Source organism: Pinus tabuliformis, chromosome 1_1 (assembly GCF_031772625.1).
Source record: "Pinus tabuliformis cultivar Carrire ecotype Pingquan chromosome 1_1, CPIR1, whole genome shotgun sequence".
NCBI classification, from domain to species: domain Eukaryota; kingdom Viridiplantae; phylum Streptophyta; class Pinopsida; order Pinales; family Pinaceae; genus Pinus; species Pinus tabuliformis.
In genome coordinates this window covers 870994239-871007732 of record NC_142297.1, presented here as the reverse complement: position 1 = coordinate 871007732, position 13494 = coordinate 870994239, and the positions used below count along the sequence as shown (strand labels likewise).

The window sequence follows — 13494 nt, the reverse complement described above, 5'->3', positions numbered from 1 at the left end:
AGCAAATATTGCAAAGGGAAATCTAATGATATTACAGAATGAAATCCCATCCTATTACAAGTAAAACTGAGAAATTTCATATACCACAATACAAGTAAAACTGAAAGCAATCTTGTAGAGTGAAATCCCATCATATTATAAAATGAAATCTCATTATATAGGATATATTAGGGTCATTACAGAGAAAATTAGCACAAGTGGAGAGCTGATTCAGAAGGTATGACATGGACTCTGTAGAGTGAATCCCCGAATCTTGTAGAGCGAATCTCATCATATTACAGAATGAAATAGAAGTCTAAAGGATTTATCAGAGACATTACAAATAACACTATCACAATGGAGAGCTGCGTCACAAGGCAAGACATGGATTCTGCTTATTCACCACAGAAACTCTTGTTGTTGAAGATGAGAAGCAGCACAAAAGTAAGCCATTCCACAACTACTACAAACTTACAACAATATTAACATCCTGCAAATATTCTCATCTATGAGGAGCTTTGGGGGCCTATAGATTACAAGAGAATAGCAGAAATTCTTCACTAAACATGTTAGTAGCATATTGATCATCTTGGCGGTTGGAGACAGAACTAGTGTTGAAGCTCTCTTTCCTCACAAACCCTGCAGGAGCTTTCTTGTCTTAATTCTGAGTACGAAATTTGACTGTCATTTTCTGCATATTTCTATTTATATACATTGTTTGAACTCCTGTACAAAATTTCCCACAGAAGAGAAACAAAAGATATTACAATCATATTGTAAGAGAAACAAAAGATATTACAATCATATTGTAAGAGAAATGATCTGGCTACTAACAAATGAAAACCAACATGAAATGATGATTCAAGCACTACAAAGCTAAATTCTAGTTTTTAAAATACATTCTGTATTAACTGCGTGTGGGCATCAGACTGTCCTTGTACAGTGACTTAAGCTATTTGGCTAGCAAGAAACGAAAAGAATTCAAAACAAAGATGTTATTACTAATCAAGTTTGACACAAGAATAGATATGCATATTAAGGGACACAGCCACCTTTAAAGGAAAAGAAACCAATAATACTAAGATCCCCAGATATATATATATATATATATATATATATATATATATAAACAAGAGTGTGGAGTTATTTCAACGAGGCTTGTCAATGTAATCCCAGCTATTGTGGATCATGAGGCATTACTTTAAGAGACAATTACGAGATCAGTTTCAAAGAAGAGTTGTAGGAGATGGATCAAAGAACAGAGCAGAACTTTATGCTTTTTGGTAGATTCTGAAAATAGCAATAGAGAAAGGTTTAAATTGTCTACAGGTGATAAGAGATTCCAAACACATTGCAAAGAGGTCAAATGGAAATTTCAATCAGGAAAATTTGCAGCTGGCCCATCATTGGACGGAATCAGAGAAGCAAGGAAAATTTCCATGTCATTATCCTTTCAGCACGTCTGCAAGGGATAAATATGAAGGCTGTTATATTGTCCAAGTAAGCACTGAGGATGCAGAACAGATGGATGGAGATGATTGAATACACCATCTGGACCTTCTCATTCAATCTATTTCTAATCAAGCTATTATAGTAATGACCTTTTGGATCGCTGTTTTGGAAGCAGTGTGTTGTAAAATTTCCATGTTTAAGAAACTGAGCGTAAGTAGTTTTCTCTGGTGTCTTGAAAAACCTGGAGGATTGCATTAGGTGAAGGATTTTGAAATTTCTTAAGATTTCATGTATGGCACAACACACACACATATATATGAGAGCACTGGATTTATCAGAGGGTTGGTGAATGGGAGATTGCTGAAGAAGCTGTGGTCTCTTTCCCAATTTCCCTGTGATCCCAGTTTCTGTGGGAAAACTCTCAACATCCAATAAAGATTGCCAACTACACTCAAGGGAATCAAGTTTTTCTTAAACTCTCAATGAAATTTTGTTTTTTCCTTCTAGCAGAACCCTCTCATTCAGATGTGCTTTTGCATGCTGCAATCTAGAAAAACTTCTTGTCACTTTCATCGTGCCAAAACATGAAGAGTGTAAGTTTCAGACAATAATCACAGACAATAATATAAAAAGATTTTGCAAACAATTTTTGTCACGTTTATCAAGCCAAAGCATGAAGACTCTAAGCTTCAGAGAAAATTCCATCTTTCAAATTAAACAACATAACATTACAAAACATGCAAGTCCAGAACATAAATTTTTTTAAACTCACAATTTCATTACTAATAATTGGGCAAAAGTTAAAACATTGCTTCCTGGAAGAGGGCACATATAGATATATATTAAAGAAAGGGTTGACACGGAAATAAAACAGAAATCTCTGTTTTTAAAGTAGTCTTAAGCATGGAATACAATTCAGATTATTTTTTCTTGATGACTACCGACCCTAAAGAGAGGGGAATTACCGACCCTAAAGAGAGGGGAATTAGTTTAAAAACGTTTTTCCTGCTGGAAACCACATTGAGCTAGCACAGAATCCAAATACCAATTAACTCATAAAGTCACATTTAACTTCAGATACAAGGCATCGCACTAGATATATGGAAGCTTATGTAACAGAAACTACACATAATGATCTGATCTTAGAGAAAAGCACAACTCAGCAAAACATAGTATGTAATTGTACCTCAGCCAAGGAATTGTGCAGATTGAGCTCCTCCTCAGTCGCTTTTTGTAGCTCATTGATTGATGATTTATCATCGTCATCATCTGCGCAATCCTCTGCCATGTTGTACCTATATGCAACCCATGAAAGCATCCATTTAGACAGACATTTATATTCAATACAAATCTATGGCTTGGTGTATAAAGAAAGAAAAGTCAAAAACCAGAGTCGTAGGTTGCAGTAGAGAAACTGAAGGCCTTGTATGGTTGGGCTGATGAGTCCTCCAGAATTTTTCAGGGCACCAGGAGAACCACCATCCAATGTTACTATTGCACTTGTAAGGTTGGGAGGTAGAGTAGCATTTATGGGTAAAGTAGGTGATGATCCCACTGGTTATCAAATGGTTCTCACAATGAACAAGGAACATGTCCAAACTCGTGGTGTTAAATTTGATCCTTATGCATCCACAACAGTTCCCTACACGAAGGTAACCCGCCGGGAAGGAAAATTAGGAATGGAATGTGTCAAACCATGTGCAAAAGATGGTTTTCACATTTCTGATATTAACATCGACATATTGAAAGAGGTATTCTTATAGTCATCCACACAAAATGTATACTTCTAACTACATGAAGGTAACCCGTCGGGAAGGAAAATTAGGAATGGAATGTGTCAAACCATGTGCAAAAGATGGTTTTCACATTTCTGATATTAACATCGACATATTGAAAGAGGTATTCTTATAGTCATCCACACAAAATGTATACTTCTAACTTCTTCCTTTTTTTCGCAACATTTTCCTTATCTCATGTGCTTGATTAGTTTCCCTTTTATATATTTGACCTTTCCCGTTTTTTATATTATTTTGGTTTGGTCCAATTTTTTCAATCATCTTACAGAAGCAAACTGCTTTGTAATCACTATGTGCTGATAACCACAGGCTGGAGTTAAATGCTCTTTATCTGTGACTAAATATTTAAACTTTTCACGCAGGCCAGGAAGTGCTTTGCCTAGGAGACTAACAAGTGGCATAAGGACTCATTCAAACCCGTGTTCATGCATAATGCATTGTTTTTAAAGAGTGACCTGCCTTGAAGAGCATTTATGATGTATAATTTAACATTGTTCTAGGAGAGAATGTGGATCTAGGATTCACTTATTCTTATTTTATTGTAAGAGAGGTTGAGCTAAAATTCTATATAAAGAGAAGCCCTCTCATTTGTTGAGGATGGTTGGATTTGGAAGGACATCCCCTTCAAGCCTAGTCAAAAATCTGTCAGGAGGAAGAAGTTAAGGGGCTTATTCAATGTAAGGTTCACCGTTTCTATGTCGTTCACCGTTTCTCATCTCATAGGGCTGAATTTGATCGCTGGAACTGTGTCTGTAAAATCTGTTGTAAGGGACTATATTTAAGGGTAGTTATGCTCCAGAAAAAGGGAAAAGGTTGAGGTGAGATCTTCCTTCTTCTTGATGTTTTGTTATTGATATACGACCACAAGCGGAACATGAGCAAGATTTTAGGATGTTGGTATATGACCATAATCTTGAAGAGTGAAATAAAATTCATCTATTTCCGAAGTGCAAAAAAGAAGAAAGGAAGTCATCTTGAACCTAATTTGAGGAAATCCTCAACGTGCATCTTGTCTTTTTCACTGTGGTTCACAGACACTAAGTGGCCGCTACATCACAATATCCCTGAGCAATAATCCAGGCAGATCCACCTGAAGGGATCTACCCGCTAGCCTAATATGCCAGGGCTAACCCCAAGGACGTCGAGGAGATTTGACTCCACCCTGCCAATTGGCAAGATACTTAGCAACAAAAACTTGACCAACTGAGCTATCCCTTGAAGCTAATATGCATCTTCTCTTAATTGCATTTCAATGCAATTTAATATCCACGTGGATCATTCATTGCTTTGCACTTATCCCGAAACACAGTATATGAAGATACCATTGTTCTTTAGGTATAGAAAACAGATCATACTCTTAATCACAGTAAAACAATTAATATATTTCATAATCATCACTCATAAATATCGCAAACATTTTGAAGAATCTGTTAAATCAACGAAAGTTGGGGGCTCAAGTGGGGTGCTCCCTTGGGCACATGAATTCTATGGAAAAAACCTTCATCTACCTATAGCATGGAAATTCCTCCTAATTTCCTTATGCTTTAGTGTATGATGATCCTGTTCAACAAGAGCAAACATCAATTCGTAGGTTGTCGGCAAGGTCATTGGTGTAATAGAACTATCATTACATCTTATGATGAGTTTGGCATCAATCTCCTTAAAAGTCTGAGGACTTTTGACCCCTCTTGTGCACCTTCATCCATAGCCACATAATTCTTGTCCTCGTCATATATATGACACTTTGTCATTATTGTCTTCATTAATCGCCAATTCTAGTGGGCCTCATTAAGATACTGGTCATACATACCACCCAAAGAAAACCCATTAATGAAGAAAATAAAATGAATCTAAGGATCTGTCCGCCACACATTACCTTTCTAAAAGCCATACAAGTCAAAAAGAATGTCGGATGAGATATAGTGTACATTTTTAATTTTAATTTGAAAAAATGTATACCTTGCCCCAGTTTTGGCGGAGGGAATCCTGAGCTAACTGTAGATTATAGCTTGGAATTCTTTGAGAAATATGATGGGGAATATGAACATTAATGTCATGGCACAACAATTCAATCCTGCAAAATAAATATATGAGTGATCTGCAAAGGCCTCATTATCCTGACACACACAAAATAATAAGATGAAGAAAAACAAATTGAATGAAAATAGAAAAAGGATGAATTAGTAAAATTGAGCATCACCAATGTGGATAACTGCAATGAACTGTTCCACCTAATTGAGCTTGTGTAGCATTCCAGTGTTTGGGATGTTTGAAAGGTATATGAGGTGTTGTATGATGGACCATAGTAAAAGTACTCATCTGCACAATTTCATGTCAGAAAAAGGCACACAAAGAATGCCACAAGCTTTAACGAATCCTTGTACAATTTCAGAAGCAGTAAATTAAATAAACTACATAACCAGTAGAAAATCATAGGACGAACATGCCCATTTGAATAGAGTTGATGACAAATATGAGAGAAGAGAAGTTTACCCAAAAGTGATATCCAAGCCATGGCATGAGCCAAAACTTGAACCAGCCTATAACTCCTGTCTTGTATATTATCAGTGGCCATCCAATAGCCATGAATGCAAAGACCCAAGTCAAACTTATAAGAACTTTCTTTCTTTCATATGCTCTAAATTTGTTCAAATCAAAGTGGCAATTCAACCTGTCATAAAGCAGAAAATGTGTGTGGGTATAATAGAGTATGATACAGACAAAAGCTGTTACGAGATTGGATTCATCGTTTTTCATGCTTCCTAGGTGAAGCTCTCAGCATAACAAAGGAAAAACAAATAGAAAACGTCAACTACATTCATTTAATCTTATTTGTCAAAGATCATCTTGAATTAAATGGTACATCATGCCCTATCGTACTGTAATATGGACATCCGAGACCATTAAGATAGTCCTTTAATATAGATGCATACCAGTGACCAACTGATAACCATGGACGTAATGGACCAAATCCAGCATCAAACAATGGCCTCAAAGACAGCGGTAAACAGTCATAATTTTCCCTTAGCAATGGGTGCCATGCAGTGTCTTCACCTAGCCTAGGCACAAAAGAGTCACAACTTATGTCAAGGTGCAAAGAAATTAGTCACAGATCATATCAATATCCAAATATTAGTAACTGTTCTTGTCAAGGTGCCATTACTGGACTATAAGTGTAAAATTAGTGATCCGCTGTCAAGGAGGAACCTTCACTTCTCATCTTTTTCTAGGTGGATTGCAGGAAATCTCTCTCACACACATATAGAGCCAGCCTCCAGGTCGACATGCATGGAATAAAGCACAAACACCAAATATTTATTTTCGTTTGAGTATGCTAGATACATATTTGTCCATAAGTTGAGGCTTGGCAGATATGTTCTTCACTTAGGTTTTTGTTATTTAATAACTGTTTATGCCAAACCATTCTACAGGCTGAACTGGTAGCAACTATTTATCCAATGGCTAATATTGTAGAAAAAATAATAAACTCAAGTAAGAATTCCACTCTCACATAATTGCATCAGGTCCATTTAATCTCAGATGAGTTATCATATAGACTGTAACTTTTTCTGGAATGTAGGCTAAATACAAACAACTAAAAGGACTCATCATTGTCTAGAAAAATCCAAAGTAGATCCTCTCCAGGCATACTAGCAGATTCGATAATAATTTGCTTCCTTACATGCAAATGAGAAAGAAATGAAACTATTTGTTATGAATTATAGTCAGCATTTTAACCAAATTAAACAAATACCATTTGCTTCACTAATTTCCCTCTGTTCAAACTTCACACATACAGAGAGAGAGAGAACATGTTTGTCTTGGCATGATGTCTGTCATGCTTGATTCGCCATGGTTCATATGGATAGATTAGAGGTAAGAAGGCCAGCGTCCCAACAATATCCTCTATCATCTTGTTTTTTGAAAAGCACTTGTGTGCACAATCATGTCCTATCACAAAGAACTACAAACAAAAACAATTAGCAGAAGAATACAAACAAAAAAGGCATGATGACAAAATTCCCAAATTGTACAACTCCTCTTTTCAAAAATTAACATGCTCACTGTCATGAAAGCATCGTTTGATATATAAAAATAAACTGACCCCAGTGATTACAGTTCCAGCCCATGCCCAAGCAAGAGGGAGGAGGTACCAAGGTGCTCTTGATATGATATAAATCCCTAGTGAATAAGCAGTAACTGATGTAACTACAGTTCTCCAAGCCTTAAAATAGTTAATCTCAAATGCCTGTCCAGGTATTACAAAGCAGAATTAGGTGACCTTAAAATACACCACAACTTGCACGTCTAGAGGATTTGTAATTACATGTCAAAACAACTGAGACAACGAGATACCTCCTGAGGTAGTGTATCAATGACATGCTTCAATGTCACATTATCAGGAACAGGCTCCCCAATTTGGGTAAATCCATAATCTTCAGCAAGGTGCATTCTTTCCTCTTTGTCATTAACTGGAGGTGGAGGAATAGGAACAGCCACAGCTGAGATGAATCTCAATGCCTTCTTCCTTAACCCACATAGTTGGGTTGGTGTTCTCTGTTCAGGTTACCAACAAAGTAACATTTATGGCATTTAAAGAATAGCAAGCATCAGCGAAAATTCAAATACTGGGAACAGCGGAGATAGAGATGTACTTCGTTATTGATTGAATGACTCAAATGCCTTCCTGAAATGATACCTGTAAATCAGCTCTCTTTTATTAACACATCAATATCACAAAAAGTGGGCAATTAGTGCAAAACAAAACAAGAGGAAATTGAATGCATGGGCAAAACCCCACATAAGGTATTGCATGTTTAGTTTTTAATCTAGTCCAGTGGGTTAACTCAAGTGGTTGAGTGCTGTGCATTACAAGCAGGAGGTCATGGGGTCAAGTCCCCGGGATGGCTACCTCTGTGTATATTATTGGGCCTCATTCAATGTCCGGGCTAGGTTAGGTTGCCAAAAATTGCAACTGGCCAGTTCACCCCGTTTACCATACTCAAAATCAGAAGTGACCAGAGAGTTTCCTTGGGATGTGCATTCACTGGAGAAAATTAAAATTAGATTAAAACTAAATTACAAAAATTGCAACCGGCCAGTTCACCCCGGCTACCATCCTCGAAATCAGAAGTGACCAGAGAGTTTCCCTGGGATGTGCATTCACTGTAGAAAATTAAAATTAGCTTAAAACTAAATTAAATATTCCCTGCGCATAAATTTCAGATTTGGTTATGCTGTTAAAATTAAATTCTGCGTATAAAAGTTATTGGCACTCTAAATCAATTTGCTGGGCTTAGAAAATCTAACATCACACCTCAACTCAACAGATAAGCCAGAAATAAATCAGATCAGCAACCTATCACAAAGGCATATTGCTTCTCTCAGGGACAAACAACACTCCAATCACTGGAGCAGTTAGGGAATCACAACCTAAAACCTCTCAAAGGACTGGAATGCTTCAACCATTGAAGCTCTTGGGCATCATAACCACTGAAATCTTCCAACAGCTCCCACTCACAGGCAGCACCCTTCTCCATGCACTGATTCCTAAAAGATTTCAGATTTGCAGCTGTGATACCATGTTAAATTTCAAATTCATGGTAAACAAACCACTCCTACAAACCCGAGGTAGTTTAAGGAATGAAAGCATCTCAAAATTGCAAGTAAGAATGCTAGTTCTACAAATACATGGATAATTGAAAAATATGAACAGCGAGAACTAAGATTCTGTAGCACTCAATCACATATGTTTTCTCTATTAACTGGAACACAAACTCTCAGACAGAGACTCTAAGAAACCCTACAGCCCAAAAACCTAATGAAACCAGTAATCATAATAAAAAAATCCCATTATGATATTCAATAATAATGCAAGCAAAGCAGTGCGGTAATCTTACATTAGTGTAATCTCGGTCGGTGAGCCACCACAAGCATTTACTGGTAACATCGTAGACCCTTCTATACACAAACGCCGAAACCCCCGAGGGAAGTTGAACACCCTTGCTGAGAAACGCGACTTTACAGGGATGAAGCAACGATGCCCCCGATATCTCATCCTGGTGGAACGAATAAAATGCCTCGTTGGGCGGCAGGGGTCAATTGAGGCGCCTTTGCCTAATTTCACGTCAGTAGGCCTATAAAGCCAATTCACTCCCAGCTTTACGTCGCCCTCCTCGTCTACGACTTGGTGCCGTATTATTCCAATGAATGGCGGTGCATTGCCGGCCCTAAATAGCGCGCAGTTCCCATTGCTAATCTTGCGACCATCCTGCAAACAAATAACAAAAATAGGCAAAAAGACACACAAAGAAAAGTTTCAAACCTAACGCTTAATCAAAACCGGTGCCAAATTAAGATAAATTTTGCCAAAAACGTAAAATGAACGGGCAGAGGAGGGGAGATTCAGCTAACCTTTGAGACGAGGAAGCTGTGAGTGGAAGACATGTGCCACCGCTGGTGACTTAGGTGCCCATGCATAAGAATCTCATTCCTCCTCCCTTTTCCATCGCACAACACAGTTCGCTCAGAAGATCTCCACTTCCATTCCCATTCAGCTTTTGCAGAGGTCCGGATTCGACCTCGCGACCTGTCAGTGACTGGCTTTGTATACAGAGTCACGGGCAAAAAGAGACACGGAAACCCATCCTTGGCTTTTTCACGGAGCGCCTCGATCGGATCTGTAACCGCACTTGCCCTTATTCTGCGACCTTTTGCCCTGATTCTGCGACCTTATTCTGTGATGGCTACGTCGTGGCTCTCAAACTCCGCCAGGTGTCAGCATGAGAATCAAACTTGAAAAAATACTAAACAAATTTCACAATCCGCCAGGTGTCAGCGTGAGAATCAAAAGGACGACGAAAGTCCCTTTCAAAGGAAAGCCTATCGGTCTAATAATAATAATTTAAAACAAAATTATTTAATTTTTAATAAAATGATATGTACCATGTTTATTATTATTTACTAATTATTTAATTTATAAAATTAAATTAAATTATATAATTTTATTAAAACCAAATTACAAATCTTCACTAAAATACTCTATTTAATAACTATAAAAAAATTGTAATAAATCTATTTTACAATAATTTTTTAGACGCATTTAAAACCTCTATCTAGAATCCAAGAAACTTAAAAATAAATACTATATATGTTGCTAGATCTTAAAATTCTCAAAATCCTCACCATATAAATCTCCAAACTCTAACCCTCAAAAAATTTAGAGTAAAAAGAAAAATTTGCTTTTAAAATAATAATGAGTTTGTTTTTAAAATACTAATGATATATGTTTAGTAAATTTTTTATTTTCACCATTTAAAACTTCTTAAAATATAATGCATAAATAAATTTAAAAACTTTTGCATTTATATAAATTTAAGAAATGTAATCTACTATTACTATTTTAGCAATTTTAATAAATTATCATTACTATTGTAGTTGGTTTAAAATGTTAACCAAATCTTAATGATATAATTAATCTGAAAAAAACATCTATCTAAAATTTAAATAACCCTTACAGAATTCAGTTAGCAAGAATCTTTTCTTATAATAATCCCATATGAACTACCAATTTGAGAAGAGGAAATGGTGAAAAAATGGATTCGTCCATCCTCGAAGTGGAAGCATATTGTGACGGTTTGTAACAGCCCAGTGGAAGCATATTGTGACGCTTTGTAACAGCGGAGCGCTGTAAAAGAGAGGTAAACGGGAAATATTTGTTTATAGATTTTTACAACAAGTATAAATTTATTTTAAATATAAATTTAATATGAGTTTAGAGGTATTTAATTTCTCTAAGTATAAACTTCTTTAAAATGTAAAATACAATATGTTATTTTCCATTATTTAAATTGTATTTTTGAATTAAAGGGGAGAGACGAATGGATGGACTTACACATCTTCTCATATTGGATTGTAGAATAAGCATCTCGCTCAACTAGGAGGATAGTTTGGTATTAATTAAATTTTTTATTTTGACAAATGCAATTTAAAGCACATAAAATTAGTCATTTTATTGTGAGTAGGTTCGAAACATGTAGACCCTAAGTTATGGATGTGATTTATCTAGAAGAGTTTTGCTTTTAGTCACTTCATTGTCCTTGTCCAATAGGAATAAAACTAGCAATTGTCCCAAAAGGTACAAAGAGAGGCCTATAGGATTATTAAATTGGAATTGTTGAACTTTTCTAGAAGAGTTAATTGGTTTGTGGAAAACCTTGTTTTCTTGGACTGGAGCATTATGCAATTACTTTTCAGGAACACATTGAATGTCTTATTTCATTTTAGACAAAATCAAGAGGTTAAGTTAATTACCCAAAATCAAGAAACCTCTATAGATGACCAAGCATATACGAAGAATACATCTCATTCATATGCAATACTAAATCCATCTTTTCTTTTCTCTGAGTAAAATTTCAAAAGCATGAACACATGCCATTTCATATGCACAATAAACCCAACTTCTGAAATTTCAATGTTTGATCAAATCTCCAAAGAAATTTGAACCAAAGAATCTACTTTTTGTTTTAATTGCCCTGTGTAAAGGAACGAGAAAATGCGAGGTAAGCGATGGAGAAGCCTGGCGACTAAGAGGAAACATGGCCACAAGAATGACCTGGTTCACTTCCCGGGTAAGGAGAAATTGTTGCCCCCACGGTTGCACTGTGGAAGCCATAGACAGTATAGATCTGTAGCTTTCCCCTGCAAAGAAGGGGAAAAGGAAGTACCAATCAGCCATGCATAATAAATTACAGATCATCTGCAAACTCTGAATAAAACTAAGTGACTAAATGTTGCCACATTAAATTTAAGAAACCTAACAAGTATCTCCTTTTAATTACCTTAGAACTTTACGAATAGGGAAAACAAGGTTTTCATCTGGTTATTTCTTACTCATCAATAAATGAATTCATTACCAAAATGTACTGGAAAGTGGCAATAAATAGATGAAACCATGATGGAACTTAATCTACTCTATTGGCACTGAAACCCACACTATTTGGCATAAAGAAAGGTATTGGAAAACACATGTGGGTATGTTAAATTTTAGTACCAGCAAAAATATCAATTAGTGGGGCAGACAGTATGAGAGACCAAAATCTGACAAGGGTCCCAGAGAAAGCAGTCACAACAATTAACACAAACAACGAAGTTTCAAATCAAAGCACAGTCACCGGATGGAAATCAGACAAAACCAAAAAGCCACAACTTAAACTAATTTGGGAAGCAGATGAATATAGGGTAAATATGTGTGTTTTAATAAAAAAAGATAAATATGGTTCATCAGTCCAACAGACCAATAACAGATACCAGAAAATGGGAGGAATGATATGATAGATCATAGAACCAATGAGCATCAACAACTTTAACAAACATTCAAAATATGCAAGGTGTCAGAGGACAAAGATAACTGATCAGACCAACAGTTCCATGAGACAGGATCTTGCAACAAGGGCACAACAAATGATGATGAATATCGCTTGTCCTATCATATCATCAATACTCGGTATGCATGGAGGTCTTTAGTCAGTTTTTCACTCAATCAATCTACAGCCAACTCAGTGAGGCTTCTTGTTATCTTAAGACACAGTAATATGTCATCTGTCTCCTGGGACTTGTTCAACATAAATATTCAACCAAAAAACTGACAATTAAAATTGCAAATTAAAACATGTTTTCCTGTCACAATATAAATATCATTAAGTGAGACCAAGCAGAACTCTTACAAATTGGAGAAGGAACTATATAAAGCAAGAGAAATATGGCAGAAAAGAAGTGATTTTGCAACTTAAAGCATACAGGATATATTGGAACGTCTAGTAGTGGATAGAAAGTTCAGCTGACGCAAAAACTCTAGATACACGAAAGTTCCCAAGTAAGGGAGACGTATACTGTCTATTTAACATAATGCTGGATAAATCAAATATTAGTATACAGTTTTTTAAATTACAATTTGAATTCTTAATTCAACAACGTTACAACTTACATTTCTGCATGACAACAGTGTAATGACCTGAAACAGATCTCAATGTACAGCCCATGGATTACTGACTTAAATGACCAATGAGGAAGAGCTCCCTGAACAAAGATGCCCCTAATTTTTAATTTTTAATTCAGCATTATATTTTTGCATGACATGAAAGAAATATCAGTGAACAACCCATGATAACTAACTTTAATGACCAAAGGAAAAAAATACAGTCCACAAAGGAAGCCCCTCTTGTGATTATAAGAGAAAAGGCTATGCCGTTGTGCTTTTAATAAAGAG

The 13494-nt window shown here is 36.1% G+C and overlaps 2 protein-coding genes across 2 annotated transcripts; both read right to left on the bottom strand.

Moving 5' to 3' along the window:
• Nucleotides 1-679: 679 nt before the first annotated feature.
• Nucleotides 680-11901, bottom strand: LOC149217073 (uncharacterized). The gene is made up of 9 exons (XM_089390127.1): nucleotides 11786-11901; nucleotides 9642-9951; nucleotides 9128-9498; nucleotides 6161-6286; nucleotides 5721-5898; nucleotides 5428-5546; nucleotides 5187-5301; nucleotides 2618-2726; nucleotides 680-705 (listed from the first exon to the last, which is right to left on the bottom strand). Exons 1-8 carry the CDS (start codon nucleotides 11899-11901, stop codon nucleotides 2697-2699), a joined length of 1365 nt encoding a protein of 454 aa, XP_089246253.1. The 3' UTR covers nucleotides 680-705; nucleotides 2618-2696.
• Nucleotides 7067-8789, bottom strand: LOC149217074 (omega-6 fatty acid desaturase, chloroplastic-like). The gene is made up of 4 exons (XM_089392938.1): nucleotides 8140-8789; nucleotides 7883-7926; nucleotides 7584-7784; nucleotides 7067-7476 (listed from the first exon to the last, which is right to left on the bottom strand). Exons 1-4 carry the CDS (start codon nucleotides 8162-8164, stop codon nucleotides 7273-7275), a joined length of 474 nt encoding a protein of 157 aa, XP_089249064.1. The 5' UTR covers nucleotides 8165-8789; the 3' UTR covers nucleotides 7067-7272.
• Nucleotides 11902-13494: the final 1593 nt, after the last annotated feature.